The sequence below is a fragment of the Cercospora kikuchii genome, assembly GCF_019650295.1.
Source record: "Cercospora kikuchii DNA, contig_00001, whole genome shotgun sequence".
NCBI lineage: Eukaryota > Fungi > Ascomycota > Dothideomycetes > Mycosphaerellales > Mycosphaerellaceae > Cercospora > Cercospora kikuchii.
In genome coordinates, this window is record NW_025408582.1 from 86469 (window position 1) to 106120 (window position 19652).

Here is a 19652-nt window from a genome sequence, read left to right on the forward strand (position 1 = left end):
TGCGCCAGCCTCCTGCCAGGAGATGGTAAACGACATTCTCAGAGATCTGCTCGACATATGCGTCATCGCATACATGGACGACATTCTTGTCTACACTAAAGGATCTCTCGAGAAACACAAACGACAAGTACAAGGCGTATTCGAAAGGCTCTCCCGAGTAGGATTCCGGACCGCACCCGAGAAATGCGAATTCCATAAGAAGGAAGTCAAATTCCTTGGCTTCATCATCAATACTAAAGGAATCGCAATCGACCCGGAAAAAATCGAATCTATCAAGACGTGGCCAACCCCGAAGACAGTCAAGGATGTGCAATCATTCCTTGGACTAGCCAACTACAATCGGAAGTTCATCAAAGATTACTCCAAGATCGCCACACCACTGTCAGACCTTACAAAGAAGGACCTCAAATGGAAATGGGAACAACAACATCAAAGAGCATTCGACAAGCTAGTACAGATGTGCTGCGAAGCACCAGTACTGATGATGTTTGACACGAAAGAACCAGTCTACATCGAGACTGACGCATCGGATCTAGCCATAGGAGCATGCCTCACACAGATGCATGATGGGAAACGACACCCAGTGGCTTATTACTCAAGAAAAATGTCACCCGCGGAACAAAACTACGATGTTCACGACAAGGAACTGCTAGCTATCGTTGCAGCATTGCAACACTGGAACTATTACGCGGAAGGAGCACCAGGACTAACGATTCTTTCTGATCACAAGAATCTAACCTACTTCACTACGACCAAAGTACTAACCCGAAGACAGGCCCGCTGGTCGGAACTGCTCGGACAGTACAAGTTCGAAATCCGCTACACTCCAGGAAAAGAGAATGGTAGAGCAGATGCCTTGAGTCGAAGAGTCGACTACATGGAAGGAAAAGAACCCGTACAACAACGAGTTCTCAAGGCCAACCCGGACGGAAGCCTTAGTGCCAACACACAAGAATTCAACAACATAGTGCGAATCCTCAACGACACCGAGGAACAGTTTCCAATACTACAAGGAAAGTACCAGGTACCAAAGGACCGAGAAGAAGAATGCATACGACAACATCACGACGACCCGTCGAAAGGACACCCAGGAGCGACCAAGACTGTAGAACTCATCCAGAGAAGTTTCAGCTTTCCACAGATGCGACAGAAAGTGCTTAAGTACATAAAGCGCTGCGAGCATTGCCAAAGAAACAAGGCCGAACGACATGCAAAATACGGACACATACAGTTTAGGACTCCGCCACAACAACCTTGGGACGAAGTCACGATGGACTTCATTACCAAGCTCCCGCCCTCGAAGGACAAGGTCACGGAAAACACGTTTGATATGATTATGGTCATGGTCGACAGACTCACAAAATATGCACACTTTATACCCGCAAGCGAGATATACACAGCGGAGCAACTCGGACACCTCGTAATGGACAGGCTAGTACGATACCACGGATTCCCGCAAGTCTTTATTACCGACAGAGACAAACTATTCACATCAAACTACTGGAAAACACTAGTCGGAACTATCGGAATCAAACACAAATTATCTACGGCCTATCATCCAGAAACAGATGGACAGACGGAAAGAATGAACCAAACCCTGGAACAATACCTACGACACTACATCAATCACGCACAAGACAATTGGGTTACGCTGCTCCCCATGGCACAAATAGCACTGAACAACCACAAGTCAGAAACTACGCAGGCTACACCATTCTTTGCGAATTATGGACGAAATCCGAACCTGTTCGGAAACCCACATAGTCATCCCCAAGCTGAAAGAGCAATGGTTGCGGCAGAGGACATGAAAACCGTTCATAACGAACTCAAAAACCGCATCCAAGACTCGCAAAAAGCGATCACCAAGTCTAGGCAAGACAAAAGAAAAATGGCACCTCAGCTAAAGAAGGGGGATAAGGTCTATCTTCTTACCAAAAACCTGAAGACAAGGAAGAAGACCAAGAAATTGGATCACATCAAGGTCGGGCCATTTTTGATTGACGAAGCCAGGGGACCAGTCAACTACCGACTCAAACTACCAAAAGACGCAAAGATCCACCCGGTGTTCCATGTATCACTGTTGGAACCCGCCGACGCCGAAACCCCATGCCAAGACACATTCCACTTCCAACCAGAGGAAGAAGACGAGTTCGAAGTCGAAAAAATCCTGGACTACAAGAATCAGAAATACCTCATCAAATGGAAAGGGTACCACGAATCCGACAACACCTGGGAGCCGGAGACGAACCTTACGAACTGCCGGCCACTCCTTGAGCAGTTCCGTCGGCAGGCTCTGCCACAACTCCGTCGAGAAAACCCCAGAAGGCGGAATCCGCGGAACCATCCATAGCACTCCAGGTCAGAGGACTAAGAGCAAGACCAGACGAGTCCCCGGGAGCAAGGAGAACACCCGCCTGTTCCATGGCACGTTCCTCCTCCTCCATCTCCTCGAGCTCCCGCTCCTCAAGAGCACGACCAGCCTCTACTTTCTGGTCCAAGGCATCCAACTGCCGCCGCAAGCGCATCTCCTTCGCGTGCGCCTTCATGAGCGCATCTTTCGCCTGATCCAGCTCGGACAGTAGCTTCTTGCGCTGTTTCCCGAGGCGTTCCCATTCAGAGTCTGTTATCCGCGCGTCGCACCTCTTCGCGTTGCTGGCATGACAGTGGGAACACTTCCCCGACGAAATATGGATCCGACACACCAAGTTGTTCTCTTGACAGCGAGAACAAGGCTTCATGGCGTATTCTCCGAACTGGTGAATTCGAATGGCACGGCGTTTGCGTTTCTTCGTAGACGGCGCGTCAGTAGGATTGATGTTGCAAGGGAAAGAAAGAGACATCTTTACCACCAGGTATGACGAGGGGAATCCTGAGGCTAATAAGCACGGAAGCTCGGGACGAGCTAAGCTAGAGGGGGGATGGTGTTACGGTTCTGACCGTCACGACTCCCCCTGCCCAGTCATCTTTCGTGGACACACGGCTGCGCCCGGTCACGGGACAAGGAAGGATCTCTCATACCCTGAGAGATCCTCCTGCATATGAAGGAACGGATCTCTCGCTCTCTCGACAGAGCAGCGGACCGGGTCTCTCACGTACACAACAGACCCGGAGGAACATATGGGATTCTCCTTTGTATATAGCGAGCGATGAATATCGCCTCTCTAGATAGTGATCGCGTACAACTCACTGTTCTATCTCACTGATTGGAATCAAGTGAATCTTCCTACTTCGTTACCTTCCTCTAGACTACCCGACAAGCTCAAATCCCGATCGAGCTCAAGCTTCTGCTTAGTGAGATCTTAGGTCATCAGCATCCCGCTCATAACCTAACATAGACGTATCTCTTAGCTAATAGGAAAAGTGTCTATACCTTAGATAGAATAGATATATTACGATATCTAGCTACGACGCTAAAATAGCTTACTAAAGGGTTTAGTTTTCTTATACGCTCTAAGCCGTCTAGGTATAGGATAATTGTCACGGGCTGGGCCCGTAGACGTAAGACTGCCTGGAAGTCGGCGGAAGTTAGTAACGCCGGCCCCGGCTCACGTGCGCGGGAAGCACGGGAGCGCCTGCACACTTGTACGCTCGAAGAGAGAAAGCTCTCCCTTCCTCTCTTCGAGCTACGTGTTAGGTTTTAATCAACGGGAGCTGATGACCTAAGATCTCACTAAGCAGAAGCTTAAGCTCGATCGGGATTTGAGCTTGTCGGGTAGTCTAGAGGGAGGCAACGAAGTAGGAAGGTTCACTTGATTCCAATCAGTGAGATAGAACAGTGAGTTGTACGCGATGACTATCTAGAGAGGCGATACTCATCGCTGCTAAATACAAAGGAGATGTTCCCTTAGGACAGAGCATCGCTCTGTCCTGCCTCTGTCTCAAGAGAGAGACCCTCTGCAGAGGCATCCTCCTCTGTTTCTGGTGGTTCTCACCAAACAGAGTAGGTCACGTGGGTGGGTGTCTTGGTCCCAGGCGCTGTCTCCACCAGGGTCATCCCGGGTGTGATTGGTCCGTGGTGTTCCTGCGGAACCAGACCGTAACACCATCCCCCATCTAGGTTAGCTTCGTCCCGAAGCTTAATAAGGTCCCCGCGTCAGTGTTCGTCACCTTCAGCGCGATGTCTTCCTCTTCTCCTTCCCGATCCAAAAACCGTATCCGGGGAAAATCCACCATCGAACGTGAAGAGCTAGCGAACGATCTTGCCAGCGAGGGAATAGAGATGGCGCCTTGCACCAACTGTCAGAAGGCCCGTGTGAAGAAGGGTGAAGAGAGGCCGCGCTGTATCCTGGGTGCGCGGTCGAAGAAGTGTTCGGAGTGCGTTCGGAAGAACTGCAAAAGTTGTGACGTGAGCCTGTCGTATGCTCAGTGGAAGCGTCTCCGGGAGGCGCGTGACAAGTTGCGTCGGGAGATCGAGGCTCTCGAGGAGGAGGAGGTAGAAATCATGCAGCGTCTGCAGGATCGCCGGATGAAGAAGATTCGCCTTCGGAAGCAACTGCGCCTTGCTGAGCGAAGGGCGGAGGATAAGACCGGCGAAGCGCTGGACGAGCTGGAGGCCGGAGAGCCTCCACTCGATGAAGCTTTATCCGAGGAGCCCACGGTCGAGATTCCAGAGCTCCCTTTTCTCCACGGGATGCTTGAGATGCCTCTGGATTCGTGGGAGGCAGTTTGTGGTCCTGATTCTGAGATTCCCTGGTCCGATGTCCTCGCTGGGTCGTTTCCGAGGGAAATTGCTCCTTGTCTATGATTCCCTCTTCCGGTGGAATTTGTGGAGGAGCTGTTTGCAGTTGCCGAGACTGGATTTCGGTTCCCAGGTATTTTCTGATTCGGGGTATCCCTTCCACTTGATAAGGTATTTCTGACCCCTTTTCTCTAGGACCCTTTCGACTTCGAACTCCTCTTCTTCTTCCGGCTGGAAGTGGAATGTTTCTTGGCATGGTGTTTCGGCGTCGGCGGGTTCTAACAGAGATATGTGAAATACTGGGTGGATCTTTGCATCTCTTGGTAGCTTTAGTCGGTAATTGACTGGCCCTCTGGCTTCGTCAATCAAAAATGGTCCGACCTTGACTTGATCCAGCTTTTTGGTCTTTCTTCTTGTCCTAAGATTTTTGGTGAGGAGATAGACCTTATCCCCCTTCTTAAGCTGAGGTGCCATTTTTCTTTTATCTTGCCTGGATTTGGCGATTGTTTTTTGTGAATCTTGGATGCGACTCTCGAGTTGTTTGTGGATGTCTTTCATGTCCTGCGTCGCAACCATTGCTCTGTCGGCCTGGGGATGACTATGTGGGTCTCCGAACAGGTTCGGATTTCGTCCATAATTCGCGAAGAATGGCGTAGCCTGCGTAGTCTCTGATTTGTGATTGTTGAGTGCTATTTGTGCCATGGGGAGCAGTGTAACCCAGTTGTCTTGTGCGTGATTGATGTAGTGTCGTAAATATTGTTCCAGGGTCTGGTTTGTTCTTTCCGTTTGCCCATCTGTCTCTGGATGGTAGGCTGTAGATAGTTTGTGTTTGATTCCGATCGTTCCGACTAGTGTTTTCCAGTAGTTTGACGTGAATAGTTTGTCTCTGTCGGTAATAAAGACTTTCGGGAATCCGTGGTATCGTACCAGTCTGTCCATCACGAGGTATCCGAGTTGTTCTGCTGTGTATCTTTCGCTTGCAGGTATGAAGTGTGCATATTTGGTGAGCCTGTCGACCATGACCATGATCATGTCGAATGTGTTTTCAGTGACCTTGTCTTTCGAGGGTGGGAGTTTGGTAATAAAGTCCATTGTAACTTCGTCCCAAGGTTGTTGCGGCGGAGTCCTGAACTGTATATGTCCGTATTTCGCGTGTCGTTCGGCCTTGTTTCTTTGGCAATGCTCGCAGCGCTTGATATATTTAAGTACCTTTTGCCGCATTTGTGGAAAGCTGAAGCTTCTCTGGATAAGCTCTACGGTCTTGGTTGCTCCCGGGTGTCCCTTCGAGGGATCGTCGTGATGTTGTCGTATGCATTCTTCTTCTCGGTCCTTCGGTACCTGGTATTTTCCTTGTAGTATTGGAAACTGTTCCTCGGTGTCGTTGAGGATTCGCACTATGTTGTTGAATTCTTGTGTGTTGGCACTAAGGCTTCCGTCCGGGTTGGCCTTGAGAACTCGTTGTTGTACGGGTTCTTTTCCTTCCATGTAGTCGACTCTTCGACTCAAGGCATCTGCTCTACCATTCTCTTTTCCTGGAGTATAGCGGATTTCGAATTTGTACTGTCCGAGCAGTTCCGACCAGCGGGCCTGTCTTCGGGTCAGTACTTTAGTCGTAGTGAAGTAGGTCAGATTCTTGTGATCAGAAAGAATCGTTAGTCCTGGTGCTCCTTCCGCGTAGTAGTTCCAGTGTTGCAGTGCTGCAACGATGGCTAGCAGTTCCTTGTCATGGACATCGTAGTTTTGTTCCGCGGGTGACATTTTCCTTGAATAGTAAGCCACTGGGTGTCGTTTCCCATCATGCATCTGTGTGAGGCATGCTCCTATGGCTAGATCCGATGCGTCGGTCTCGATGAAGACTGGCTTCTTGGTGTCGAACATCATTAGTACTGGTGCTTCGCAGCACATCCGTATTAGCTTGTCGAATGCCTTTTGATGTTGTTGTTCCCATTTCCATTTGAGGTCCTTCTTTGTAAGGTCTGACAGCGGTGTGGCGATCTTAGAGTAATCTTTGATGAATTTCCGATTGTAGTTGGCCAGTCCAAGGAATGACTGTACATCCTTGACTGTCTTCGGAGTCGGCCATGTTTTGATAGATTCGATCTTTTCCGGGTCGATTGCGATTCCTCTTGTATTGATGATGAAGCCAAGGAATTTGACTTCCTTCTTGTGGAATTCGCATTTCTCGGGTGCGGTCCGGAATCCTACGTTCATGAGTCGTTGGAGGACTTCTTGGACTATTTTGACGTGCTTCGGCAGGGAGCCCTTGGTGTATATGAGTATGTCGTCCATGTAGGCGATAACGTAATTGTCGAGTAGGTCCCTGAGAACGTCATTCACCATCTCCTGACAGGAGGCTGGTGCATTGGTTAGTCCCATAGGCATTACCCTGAACTCATAGAGTCCGTAGCGTGTTCGGAATGCCGTTTTCCATTCCTCGCCTTCCGCCATGCGGATAGCATAGAATGCGTCTCGTAGGTCGATTTTCGTATACCAGTCTGATCCGGTAAGTCTGTCCTGTGATTCCTCAATGTTGGGTAGCGGATATCGGTTCTTTATCGTTATGTCATTAAGTTTCCGGTAGTCGAGGACTTGTCGTGTCTTCCCGTTGGACTTTGGAACGCCGAAGATAGGTGCGCCTGCACTGGACTTGGATTTCTGTATCCAGCCCTTGGCTAGCATCTTGCGTAGCCACTTATCTTCTTCTTGGAGCGCGTGTTCGGATTTGTGTCGTAGTGGCTCGAATGGGGGCTCCTTCCCGGGCATCAAGTTGATCCGGTGATCCCATGTCTGGTGTTTAGGTAAAGCGGTGATGTCTTCTACCTCTTCAAAGAGTTTTGCCCATTTTTGATACTCTTTGGGGATAGCGGGTTCCGAAACCGTATCCTTCGATGGTGCGTTACTTCCATCAGTTCTCGTGACTTGCTTGTCCTTCTTGCCATCGAGAGTGACTGTCCGAGTTGGGCTCGATTGTTTCGTAGCTCCGGGCGGCTGGAGTGTCATTTCGTTGATCTGTCTCCTAGCCTCATCTATCAGTGAACTCTGTCGCTGCATAGGGTCAATGTCGATAACGCAATCGCATTGTTCAAACCTGAGTACTCCTCGTCTCCAATCGATGATTGGATTGTGCTTTCTCAACCAAGGTATGCCTAGTACGACGTCATGACTGGCCATGTCTGTGATGTCTAAGACAATTTCCTCGTGGTGCTGTTGGATAGCAAGTGGTAACGGAATGGTTTCTCGTTCCACGCTTGGTAACGATGATCCGTCGACTGCGATCAATTCGTACCCTTCGTCTTTCGATTGGGTAGCTATCCCATATCGCTTCACAAATGATTTGGAGGCAAAGTTCCCGCTCGCTCCAGAATCAATCATGGCTTGGACCTTGTGTCCGTTGACGGTAATGTTGGTGCGGAAGACTGATGTTGATGCTTGAGCGCTTTCCGTGTTGCAGAACTCTCTTTGGACGCTCATTCCTTGAGAGTCGATCCTTTTCCCGACTGGGTCTCGATGGTAGGTGTTCTATACCATTCTCGGATCTGATGTGACGTGTATCTGATCGTTTCGTGTATTGTTTTCTCCTCTGGTGTTTCGATGCAAGCGTACATCGATTGACATTGTTGTATCTTGGCATATTGTTCGGAGATTCGGCGTATGTTGTCTCGTGCTGAGTTCGGCACGATTTCTTCGCTTGGTGTGACATATCCAAATGGTGTGATCGTGCTTCCGATAGGAACGAGTTCCTGTACCAGTGATCTGAAGTCGTACTGTACAGAGACTCTCGGCTGGTTCCAGAGTTTGATACGAAGTTCCTTAAGTGCGCGATCGAACTTGGTGGGGTGTAGGTATCGTTTCCCACCAATTCTCGGGAATATGTCTTCTTGTCGCATAGCCAGGAATAGCATAACCTTGCGCATTATTCCTGCTTGGGTACACGTGAATGTCGTGATTTCGTCATCCGGGTCTGATTCTTCATCGGATGATTCTTCCGATACGTCTTCTTCGTCTGCGGACGAGTCTTGCCCTTCCTCCTCGGAGTCGATTTCAGGAGGGATATTCTCTTGGTTTTCTTGGCAAGGTTCGTCGTCGTTTTCTTCCTCGGCGAGTCTGAGGTGTGGTGCTAATTCTTGTAGCTCCTCTGGAATAGGCAAGGGCCTACTTCCGTCATCATATCGCCGGATTGGAGGATGTTCTTCCCGGATTGGTTCGATCGGGAAGAAGTTGTTCTCCCTCTTGGAAGGGATGTGGGTTTGGCATGTGTCATCGTAACAGAATCGCCAGTGAAGGCTTCCGTGTCCGTGACGTTCTTCCCAGCGGATCTGTGTTGGGATGCTTCGTCGTTGCATCATTCCGAACGTCCGTTTTGTCGTAGGTTCTTCGACCATTGCATCCCTTAATGCTTCGAGTTCGTTGGTGATTCTTCCGTGCTGTCGGACCAGTTCCTTGAATCGGTTGTATTCTTGATCTGACCACAGCCCGGTCTTTGAGGTGAGGGGGTGCATTTCGTTCTCGATCTCGCCTATCTGTCGGTTGAGCCGATCGAGTAGTATGAGTTGGTCGTCTTCTTCGGTAGTCGCCTCGTTCTCTCTCTTCCGAGATATCATACCGAAGGTCCTTACGTCTCTCTGGGTGCTATCGGAAAATTGACTTGCTCGGATCTGTCGATTTATTTCTTGGACAACCTTGTTCCTTTCTCCCACGATTCTATTGTGGAAGTCGCGAAGTTTGTGGGTTGACTCGGTGCGTTCTTGTCCTTGTGTTTTGAGCGAGTCTTCCTTTTCGCGGACTAGGTCGATTAATCGATCCCATTCTTCAAGTCGTTCATCGAGGTTTACGTAGTCCTGCTCGATGTTCTTTTCTCGTGCAATCCATTCTGGCGGGATTGGTGTCTTTTCCGATTTTCGTTGTATCATGCCTAGAAGTCGGGCCTCCTGAGGGGAGTTATTGTCGTTATAACCTCCTCGTCCTTCTTCTTTTCGTTGCATCGTGTTGATGGATTGTCGCTGCACCATGTTCTTAGAACGACAATCCTTCGCAAAGTGGCCTGGTTTGCCACAGTTGTAACAAGTCTTATCGCTACCTTGTTTCTTCTTGGGTTTGCCCTTTGGCTTGCCTCTTCCTTTGATCTTTCGACCTTTCTGGGTAGCGTCGAGTTCCATTGGTTGGGGTCCGTAGTATGGTTTGTTGGACTGGTTATTCGGCTTGGAATGGTATCCGCGGTTCCTCCCATAGTCTGGGGTGAACCCGGCCGTTCCTCCAACCTTGGAGTCGTATTTGCGTTCCAGTGCTCTCTCGTAAAGCCGGTCATCGATCTCTATAGCCGCTTCGGTCAAATCCTTCAGGGTGTCGAGTGTTCCTCCGTGGTTCATCAACTGGTCCTTGACCGAGTCTTTGAGTCCACGTCTGAACATCGTCATTAACGCCTGTTGGTCCCATCCAGTCACCTGAGAGTGTTCCTCGAACTTGGCTGCGTATTCGGATGCTGAGGTACGTTGCTTGAGGTGCTGGATAACCCTGATCGCTTGGGTTACCTCGTTCGAAGATCCGAAGATCTCCTTAAGTTTGATCTTGAAGGTCGTGTAGTCCCTGAACATGCCGGTGGGATCCTGTCGTCCCTCGCTGTCCAGATAGACCTTGAGGTGGGGTTTGATCCAGTTCTGTGCACTACCTCTGAGGTACGTGCTGGCAAAGACAGTCTTGAGGTTTCCTTCGACGGGGTTGAACATGAGGAACATGTCCATCTGGTTGACCCAATCGTCGAACTTGTTCCGATCTCCATAGAAGTGGTCAGGCTTCGCTGGTTTGAAGCTTCTCAGTCTTGGGCCACTATCTTCATCGTCGGAGTCATCTGGTGGAGTCGGTCTTGGAGGTTGGACTGGCTTGCTGCGGCTGGATCCTGCTTCGCTGGGGGCGGGATTCCCCCTGGAGCTTCCCGTGGTAGACATCCTTAAGGGCGTACAAAGCTGTTAGGTTTTAATCAACGGGAGCTGATGACCTAAGATCTCACTAAGCAGAAGCTTAAGCTCGATCGGGATTTGAGCTTGTCGGGTAGTCTAGAGGGAGGCAACGAAGTAGGAAGGTTCACTTGATTCCAATCAGTGAGATAGAACAGTGAGTTGTACGCGATGACTATCTAGAGAGGCGATACTCATCGCTGCTAAATACAAAGGAGATGTTCCCTTAGGACAGAGCATCGCTCTGTCCTGCCTCTGTCTCAAGAGAGAGACCCTCTGCAGAGGCATCCTCCTCTGTTTCTGGTGGTTCTCACCAAACAGAGTAGGTCACGTGGTTGGGTGTCTTGGTCCCAGGCGCTGTCTCCACCAGGGTCATCCCGGGTGTGATTGGTCCGTGGTGTTCCTGCGGAACCAGACCGTAACACTACGTCCTGTCAATTCGGGCTACCCATATGGTAGCGCAGAGCACCTGAGCCCTGTCCGTAGCAACTGTACCTGTGTCAACCATACCTACCTTCCTGCTAGCCTCCGCCCGTGACAATAATCTTCGATAAGTATTACCTAGCTTATACTAATTACTATAAGGACGGTTATAATAAGGTATAAATGCTTTATTATAGGTTGTTATAGTTTTCCTCTAAGTAGAGACTATAGGGGCTGCTACTTACTTTATAACAAATAAATATAGTATAACGGGAGCGGGACGTAACTGCTTAAGTGTCGCGGCCGCGAGCATTTAGCGGGCATCATAGATTGGACGTTAAAACGATTCCCTACGAAGATTGAATCGTAGTAGAAGTTAAATTGTCCAGGCAAGCGAGCAAGATACCGTGTTAGGGAAAAGCGATCGCGCCATTCCCGCATCCACTAAGCTGCCAGCCTCAGGTCTCTAGAGCGACAGCATCAAGCATGGAATAGCAATCAATCGACAAGACGAATAACATAGGGCAGTATATATTGTTGCGAGCATAGAGAGGAATGTTGTCCTGCTATAGTATACCTCCAGTGGATCAACCTAAGATGACTGCCTGGAATATGGACTCCTCCGAGACCTTGATAGAAAGCTGTCCATTTACTGACAAAGAACAACGCTATGGCATCAATGGGCCAAACTTGTCGTGAGAAGGGCAGAAGAAGAGTCGATGGACCTGCCTGACTGCCACACTCGCCGCAACAGCGATACTATTGCTTTCGATCAACGTATTCCTCTATTGGTGCTCGGACGGTCGTCGAATTAGCGACAAACTTTGTGCTCAGCAGCTCTCGCCCTACTGTAAGTGCTGGTATACGTATTGTGGACTCAGATCTTGTAAAGACATCAGCTAACATACAATACCCCAGCGCCTATGCTGGACGCCATTGAGTACCAGACGAGAATGATCAACGTACCCTTCTCCGACGATACAAATATACTCAGAGGTGCGCCAACAGCCGAAGGAGATCGTGCATGGGTCGCTCTATATGATTGTAAGCTGCATCAGCGCAAATTGCGACATCTCATGGCGTGCCGACGTTGCTGTCACTAATGCTGCTTAGATTTGCCAACAACAGTGCCAGTAGAGAAGCTGAGTAGTCTGAGTAAAAGTCCGTTGCAACAATTTCAGCCAGCTCCCCCTCCTGCGACAGGAATTCAAGCAAAAATCCAAGTCTTTCATCAGATACACTGTCTGGTAATGTTTCCAGCACATACTACTCGTGGTTTCGCACCTGATAGTGTACAGGACATGATCCGGAAATTTGTGTGGCTGGGTCACTACAATTCCACCGGCTCCGGCTTGTTGCTGCCTTCGCAATTTCAGAACCACTCGCGACACTATATCCGCACCCACATCGATCACTGCATCGAGGCACTGAAAGTCGAGCTCATGTGTCAGAGTGATGTGTCGCTGTACCTCGTTGAGTACAAACGAGACCCGGATGGCACTGAGAGATGGGAAGCAGACTTCAACACGTTACATAGATGCAGGAACTACGACCGAACTCGAGATTGGTACATCAAAAGAATTGTGGGAGAGGGACGAAGTGGTATGGCGGGAGACCCATGACTTTCTACTCTATCGTCGGCAATGAAGATGTGGGAAGAACGGCTGTGGAATGGGAGTGTCGCATAGGCCAAAGCGATCAACAACCCAGGAGACGCTTAAAACGATACTATTCTTCAACCAAATACCTCGTAGGGGTCTCGATCGGGATGCATTAAATACTTTGTCGGCACAGGCAAGCAGATCCAATGACGATGCATTCATGAACACCGCTTTGCTTCTTGGCAACAACAAACTGCGTGCCAAAGCGATCGAGGGGTGACAATCACAAGGCCAGCAGAGCCTGTCGGAAAAGTCACAATTTGTGATCATGCGACATTTTGAATGCTGGTCTTAGCGTGCTTCTCAGAAACGGGTAACCATGGAACGAATCTGGTGACCCATGAACGGCCGTCGCTTTCGTCGTAACTCACCGCCAAGAAATGTGCTGGATGTCTCCCATGTAGTACGCAGCTCTACGCATTGTGAGATAGACATCTTGCCCGGCGCCTCGATTCGAAAAGAGTAATGTCTGCGGCATAGAGCATGGGCGCCCTGTTGTTCTCTTGGCATCACTGGCCTCGCAGCTCATGGGATATCCTTGTCCATCTCGGGCTCTCAGAGTGAAGACAAAATGTGCCCCAGAAGGTATTCTTGTAACTTTGTCAGCCGTCTGTTCATCCGGACCGGCCGCAAGAGCCGCGGAGAACGATCGTCGTAATACAAGCGTTCCTCATGGTAACGTCAGATGCTATCGCTACTCCGTGCAAATTCCGTGCTCAATCAAGCATTTTAGTGGACCTTTCTCAGTCTCGCAAACTTTTCCTTCACATCCACTACCCTGCTAGAGTCGTACCCCCGTGGAGTACCAATGACCGTGTGTTCGTCTCAGCTGTCGAGCAAGCTGCGTTTATGAAATCACACGATGTAACTCTCGATTACGAAAATCGTTCTGGAGTGATCGATGAAGCGGTGTGCATTTCTGAAGAAGAGAGGAGAGGGCCACGAAAGTGCGACACCCGAGAGATAACGCGGCCAGCGTTTCGCCTCAATATACGGAACAAGGCCGTACAGTCATGATGGAGTGCCGCAGGCACACACGATACTGGGCGATCCTCATGACCAGCACACTTCTATTTCTTGGTTTCATGGCTGCTGCCACCTTCGACACAGTGAGCGGGACCTATGCTATCCGGCTTCTGCAAACAAGGGCGCATACCGATGGTCGCCACTGCGGCCGAATTCCTAGCGAAGCCCTCCAACGTGATTGCACCTACGATGTCATCCCCGGTGCCTGGGTGCATCATCTCTGTCACGATGTTGCTCTTGAGGAAGAGTTCCTATCACTCCGGAACTGGACCTATTTCCAAGATCCCAATGTAACTCAAGCTGTATCGTTGGACAGCATCCGCACGAATGGCGGTCCCTCGCTGTTATACATTACTCCAGGCCAGGACTATCACGACTTGCACTGCGCGTACACATGGACGAAACTTCATCGGGCGATCTTGGGGAGCGGTATGATTGATGGACATGTTGGGAGTTTGCAGCATACATTGCATTGTGGTCATAATGCTATGGGACAGCAGGAGGATGGTGCACAAGCCGATGTCGCTGTGTTCGAGCGCATTTCTACGAGTTGTCGAGATCTGGACGACTATCGGCGACGGTATAGTTATCAAGTCGCACTGTTCGGGCCCTAATCTTCATCTCGAAGACTCAGCTATCGGGCCGTCCGAAAGATTGAGCGTTTTGTGGTCGCGGATCGGGAGGAGTGAGAGGAGAGATCGTATGCAGTCAATTATCTATGGAGCTAGGCATGACAGCACAGACGGGCTCACCGTTCTTCTGCCTATGTGGTTGATAGCGAGCGAAGAGGCTCTCTATCGCAAAATCAAACAATCATCCCCTCCGTAACTTGCCACTCACTGTCAAGCTCCCACTTGTAATCTATAATCCTCGCAATCCCCCTCGCTGTATCCAAGTCTACCATTTGACTCACCAACCACAAACTCGCATCAATCCCGCAGGTGACCCCACCAGATGTCAAAATCCTCATACCACTCTTTGTTTCTCCAGAATCTACGACCCTCTTCCTCACTACATTCGCCTTCTCGCCCGCTTTCACGCAGATTTCTTGAAGTGCTTTGTTGTCCAAATAATGCATCGTGCAAGTCTTCCCTCCCAAGAGACCAATCGAGCCGGCGAAGAGTGCTCCGCCGCAGATCGTGAGCAGGGGTTTCTTGTTGTTCCAGCCATTTGGGGAAGTCGCCGAGCGGTCGAGCTCAGACCATCTGGAGATGACTTTGCAGATGTCGGGGTCGTCTTTTATTGCAGCGAGGGTGGCGGTGAGTAGGCTTCCAGGGATGACGAGAATGTCGAAGCTGTCCAATGGGGGGAGAGTGGATGTGGAATGTGAACCATCATGGTTCGTCTCAAGGAGAGAGGTGAGAGAACGATCTCGTCTGAGGGACATGCCTTCGAACGTGGTGATGATCTCGTTAGACGCAGCGATGGTGAGCTTTGCTTTACCGAGGGCGAAGATCTCGCAGGGTCCAGTCAGGTCGAGGATGTTGATCTGCTGAAAAGCGAGAAAGAGGACTTGGAGAGGCGGATGGGGTGGCATCTTGAATTGGATCGGCAAAGAGTTTGGAGCTTCGAGATTTGAATGGCGACGTGATGTTGAGGGGATTGTGGGACCTTTCGAGACAAGCAAACCAATGAAGGCGGTGTTCCTCTTCCTTTCGGCGAGAGATATATCAAGCAAGGGAAATCTCCTAAGACACGATTCGGGCTGTTCTAGGCTGCTAATGCCCGAGAATGATTGAGGTAGTTGTCAGAAGGTGACGTCTCAAAGGAGCAGCGCCAGGAAATGAGCAATATGTCACGCGGAGCCCTCAAATACCGGATTCCGGGAACCGTGTTCAATGATTGAGTCGGCGATGTTATGGTTTCAGCCTTGATTGATAATGTCGGACTTACGGCTACGTTTCGTTGATTTTTGTTGTCATCCTTTCTGGTCGGATCCTCAGCCCGTCCGTGGAACCGCTGCGGTGAGTCCGCAAACACCAGTTGAGGAGGTCAGCGTATTCTACCTGTATTGCCAAGCGACATGCCGTCGGCGTCAGGAGACTCTGCATATTGTAATCACTTGATGATTTGCAGACCCCAGCACTGGAATCGTCTAGGCGTCTACATATTGCCTGTTTCTGCCATGCACTGGAAAAAGTTGAACCACTCGCTGTCGAAAGCATTTTCGAACAGCGCAGACTCTGCGAGCATGGCAGGGTCCTGCTGATGTCCATCAAGAGCGGATCGATCAGAGGTAGACACGGCATTCGTGTCACTGCTGGAGGCGGAATTTGCTAGCCTCCCTTGACGTTCATTGGGTGTTGGGAACATCAGGTCGGCAAACGGCGCGAAGAGATGCACCACACTTTCCACGGCCGGCCATGCCTTGCTCACACGCCTCAGTGCACTAAGCAGCAAGGCGACACGGTATCGACACTGGTGAATCTTCTCCTCCTGTTCTTTGTCCCATCTTGATGCGACTGAAAGTTGTACAGCACAGCCCAGGAGCAAAGGGGAAATGACCAGGGGTGAATGGTTGTCCCGCAGTGGCACAATGGACGCCATGGTACACAGCTCGTTGAGAGCAGCGAGTGTTTGTGCGGTGTGCATCGTTGACTGTTCCACTGATTGAGGCGCCCTGGCCAGGCAGATGGCATCAATGGCGGATGGCTTCGAGCTGGGGAGATTGCTTCGCGGGAAGTGGAGGAAGATACTTGCCGCTTGAACTAGCAGATGTGCCTGAACGAGTAGATGATCGCATTCCAGAAGCGTGTCAGACAAAGGGTGAGAGGTTTCGGAGAGTTGAAGCGTCCAACTTGCGATAGCACTGCTGGCAGCGTCGACGGCTTGCGCATCAGACTCTTCTCTCCTGCACAAGGGTAAGACGCTCCGGACAATACCGATGGCTTCACACCGATAGAAATGCGAAGGGAACTTCGGTGGATTGGACAAGAATGCGCGGCGTTCGAAGTCGTGGTAGGACAAGGGCTGAGCAGCTGGCTCACCCGTTTCGTACTGCGACTCGGTGCAGGGCACGTTGAGGAGGGCATCGATAGTTCGCGAGTCCAGCTTGGGCGGTCGGCCTTGCTGCAGCGCAGCCAACGCATCGACGGAGTACAACTCCCACCACGTCCGAAGCAGGCTCTCGCGCCGGAGACCGGACATGTACTCTTGCGGCGGACGACGGTCCAGAGTGTCTAGCTCGGACTGTCGTGCGAGGACAGTGGCGCGGACGAGACAGTCGTTCACGTGGGCCACGTCGTTGGAGCCCATGAAGATCCAAGCCAACAAGACAAAGGCCTGGATCCGATGGCCGCTCTCCGCATCGTGCGCATCGGCGACCATTGCAATGGCATCGGCTTCTGACCCTTCCGACGGGTGGAAGTGCGTACAGTGCTTGCCCACGAGGCACACGACGGTGACCAGGACGTCGGGATAGTCTTGGGCTTGGAAATGCGCGCGCGGCACTAGCAGGGGGTGTGCAGCATGGAAGCGGGCGTAGTAGAGGCCGACATAGTGCTTTCGCTCTCCTGCAGAAAAGGCCAGAGGAGCGGCGGCGGGGGAAACGTCTGCTTCACTTGCATTGCTGGGCTGACTTGGAGGAAGTGGAGCAGCAGACGGTGTCGGTGGGCGCTGGGAGGTCCGCCGCCACAGACCGCGGCGAGAAGGGAGATAGGTGCAGCGCCGGGCGGTGGCAGCGCAGCGCGTGCACACGGGCGTGGCACCATCGCACTTGACGTGGCTTTGCCGACAGGCGGAGCACGCCAGCAGGATTTGCGGTCGCCTTCGACGAGCTGCGCTCGGTGATGCGTGTTCTGTAGACATGGCGGATCTGCAGTGGAAGAAGTCCGATGCCCTCCCTCCTGCAGACTCCAAGAACGCGAAGTCACCGCCGCCAAGCCCGAAAAGTATATATCCTCCCTGAAGCATCTCCGAGGTCCATCTCCACCCCTTCAACGCTGTACATCCTTGCTACTTTCGATAGCGGGCACTGGATGTCATCGTGGGCCACTCGACGTGATGAGAACATGCACACGAAGTTTCGAATTTGATTCAAAACAAATACACTGCACAACTCACGACATTCTCTACAACACACGAAGAGACGCATTGCAATTAATGGCAGCTGGGATCTCGTGATGAGCAGCGCGGTTCCGCACAGCATATCTAGGGAGCCTGTTGATGCCTCATCGATATCGTAGCGCGAATCACAGGTTGAGCACCAATTTTACGAACATACTTCTTCATCATTCACAACACCCACCGTTGGAAGCTACGGAAAGGCGGCAGTAACACGACACTTTCACCTCAATATCGGCGAATTCCAATGCCGCGTCGAGCGTTGGCTGTATCATCTTCGCCTCCGCCCTCGCGCCCGCTCGCAACAACGTTTCGTGCAGCCCGTGCAGACCCCAGACGTTGTTGAGCTTTGCTTTGCGACGAGGATAGTCCTCTGCAAGCCCGAGATTTTCTCGGAAGACACGCTCTGCTTCCTCGATGCGGCCTCGTTCGAGTAAGAGGCCGCCCAGGGCATGACGTACGGGCTGCATCCAGGGTGGTGGATCGGAATATGCGAGATTGTCTTCCCGGCGAGCAGCTTCCCGCAACGTCTCAAATGCCTTGTCGAAATTTCCCTTGCGGTATTCGAGTTCGCCAGCGAGCATTGCAGAGGCGACTCCGAGAATGTCGTTCTGCCGGACTGGAGGGCTGTTGAAGCGACCTGAAGGAACCATGGATCGAGCTATTTCGAACTTCTGCTGTGATTCTTCTGCTTCCTGAATGCGGCTCAGTGCGCTGAATGCAATGCCCTGTGCGTAGTGGATTACTGCAGTCGTCGCACTGTAGAGGCGTTGGTCTGCGGGGAGTTCCAAGCGAAGGATGTCTTCCCAGCGCCCGAATCGAATCAGTACATGGGCTCTGCTCCCGAGTTGTGCTTCGACCCAATTCGCCATGTTCAGCTTCGTTGTTGTCAGGAGTTCATGAGTAATAATTTTATCCAATTTGTCTGCCGCCGCGATTGAATCCTGAAGCCGACCGCTCATCATGGCCGAATAGAGCTTTGCCGAGACATAGTGAACGCGATAGACTTGGTAGAAAATAGAGTTATTCGTCATGGCAAAGTATTTGTCATCAGCGATAATGGCTTGCTCGTTTGAACGTATGCCGCGACGATAGTCTCCAAGGGCGGCGTCGATGTGTGTTGGCATGTGCAGCATATGAGACGCCTCAGGAACCATGCCGCGAAGCCGATTGGCCGCAGGAAGCGCCAGCTCCGGGAAGGGCGACATCTCTAGCAGATGGATGTAGAGATGGCAGTGTGCGGGATGATTGAAGCCTTTGGCTGAGGTGAAAGCTGCCTCGATAACCTGGCGCGCTTCGATAACATGGTCACCTGTAGGCTCGCCAGTGTCAAGGTTCCACAGGCTACGAGGAGTCATGCACATCAGTGCTTCTGCAAACAAGGCGGCGACATCCACATCCTCGGGACAGGCCTGATAGACAGGCCGCATAGCATCAGCGTACGCACGATCGAAGCATGCGAAGTCGTCTGGAGAGTCGTTGTTGGGCGGGAAGCGGGCGGCGAGGGCGCGTATCAGTCCTTGCTCTGCAGATGTGGCATTGCCGGTCAATTGTAAAGCTTGGAAAATGGCCTCATTGGCTTTCCTTGTGGATATGAGTTGGTCTTCTTTGTCGAACAGTTTCCACGCCTGCGTGAAGGCGCATGCGAGTCAGCATTTCTACCATGGCCAAGCTTTGGGAGAAGAAGGATGTCTTCCTTACCTTGTTGTAGTTGGGTCCGATCGAGTATGCAATGCCCCAGTATGCCATGGCGCATGAAGGATCAGCTTCTGCCGCTCGTTCGAAGCATCTCAGTGCTTCCTCATGATTGAATGAGCATGCCCAGATGAATCCTCGATTGGCCCATAGCTG

At 51.2% G+C, this 19652-nt stretch overlaps 4 protein-coding genes across 4 annotated transcripts; 1 reads left to right on the plus strand and 3 right to left on the minus strand.

Moving 5' to 3' along the window:
* Nucleotides 1-13729: 13729 nt before the first annotated feature.
* Nucleotides 13730-14353, plus strand: CKM354_000001700 (uncharacterized protein; the record flags this gene model as incomplete). The annotated part of the gene is made up of 1 exon (XM_044795098.1): nucleotides 13730-14353. One exon carries the CDS (start codon nucleotides 13730-13732, stop codon nucleotides 14351-14353), a length of 624 nt encoding a protein of 207 aa, XP_044651033.1.
* Nucleotides 14354-14544: 191 nt separating this feature from the next.
* Nucleotides 14545-15276, minus strand: CKM354_000001800 (uncharacterized protein; the record flags this gene model as incomplete). Its single annotated transcript, XM_044795099.1, has 1 exon — nucleotides 14545-15276. One exon carries the CDS (start codon nucleotides 15274-15276, stop codon nucleotides 14545-14547), a length of 732 nt encoding a protein of 243 aa, XP_044651034.1.
* Nucleotides 15277-15842: 566 nt separating this feature from the next.
* Nucleotides 15843-17546, minus strand: CKM354_000001900 (uncharacterized protein; the record flags this gene model as incomplete). The annotated part of the gene is made up of 1 exon (XM_044795100.1): nucleotides 15843-17546. The coding sequence occupies one exon, from the start codon at nucleotides 17544-17546 to the stop codon at nucleotides 15843-15845; it is 1704 nt and encodes a 567-aa protein (XP_044651035.1).
* Nucleotides 17547-17968: 422 nt separating this feature from the next.
* Nucleotides 17969-19550, minus strand: CKM354_000002000 (uncharacterized protein; the record flags this gene model as incomplete). Its single annotated transcript, XM_044795101.1, has 2 exons — nucleotides 17969-19429; nucleotides 19503-19550. The coding sequence occupies 2 exons, from the start codon at nucleotides 19548-19550 to the stop codon at nucleotides 17969-17971; spliced, it is 1509 nt and encodes a 502-aa protein (XP_044651036.1).
* Between the last annotated feature and the right edge of the window lie 102 nt (nucleotides 19551-19652).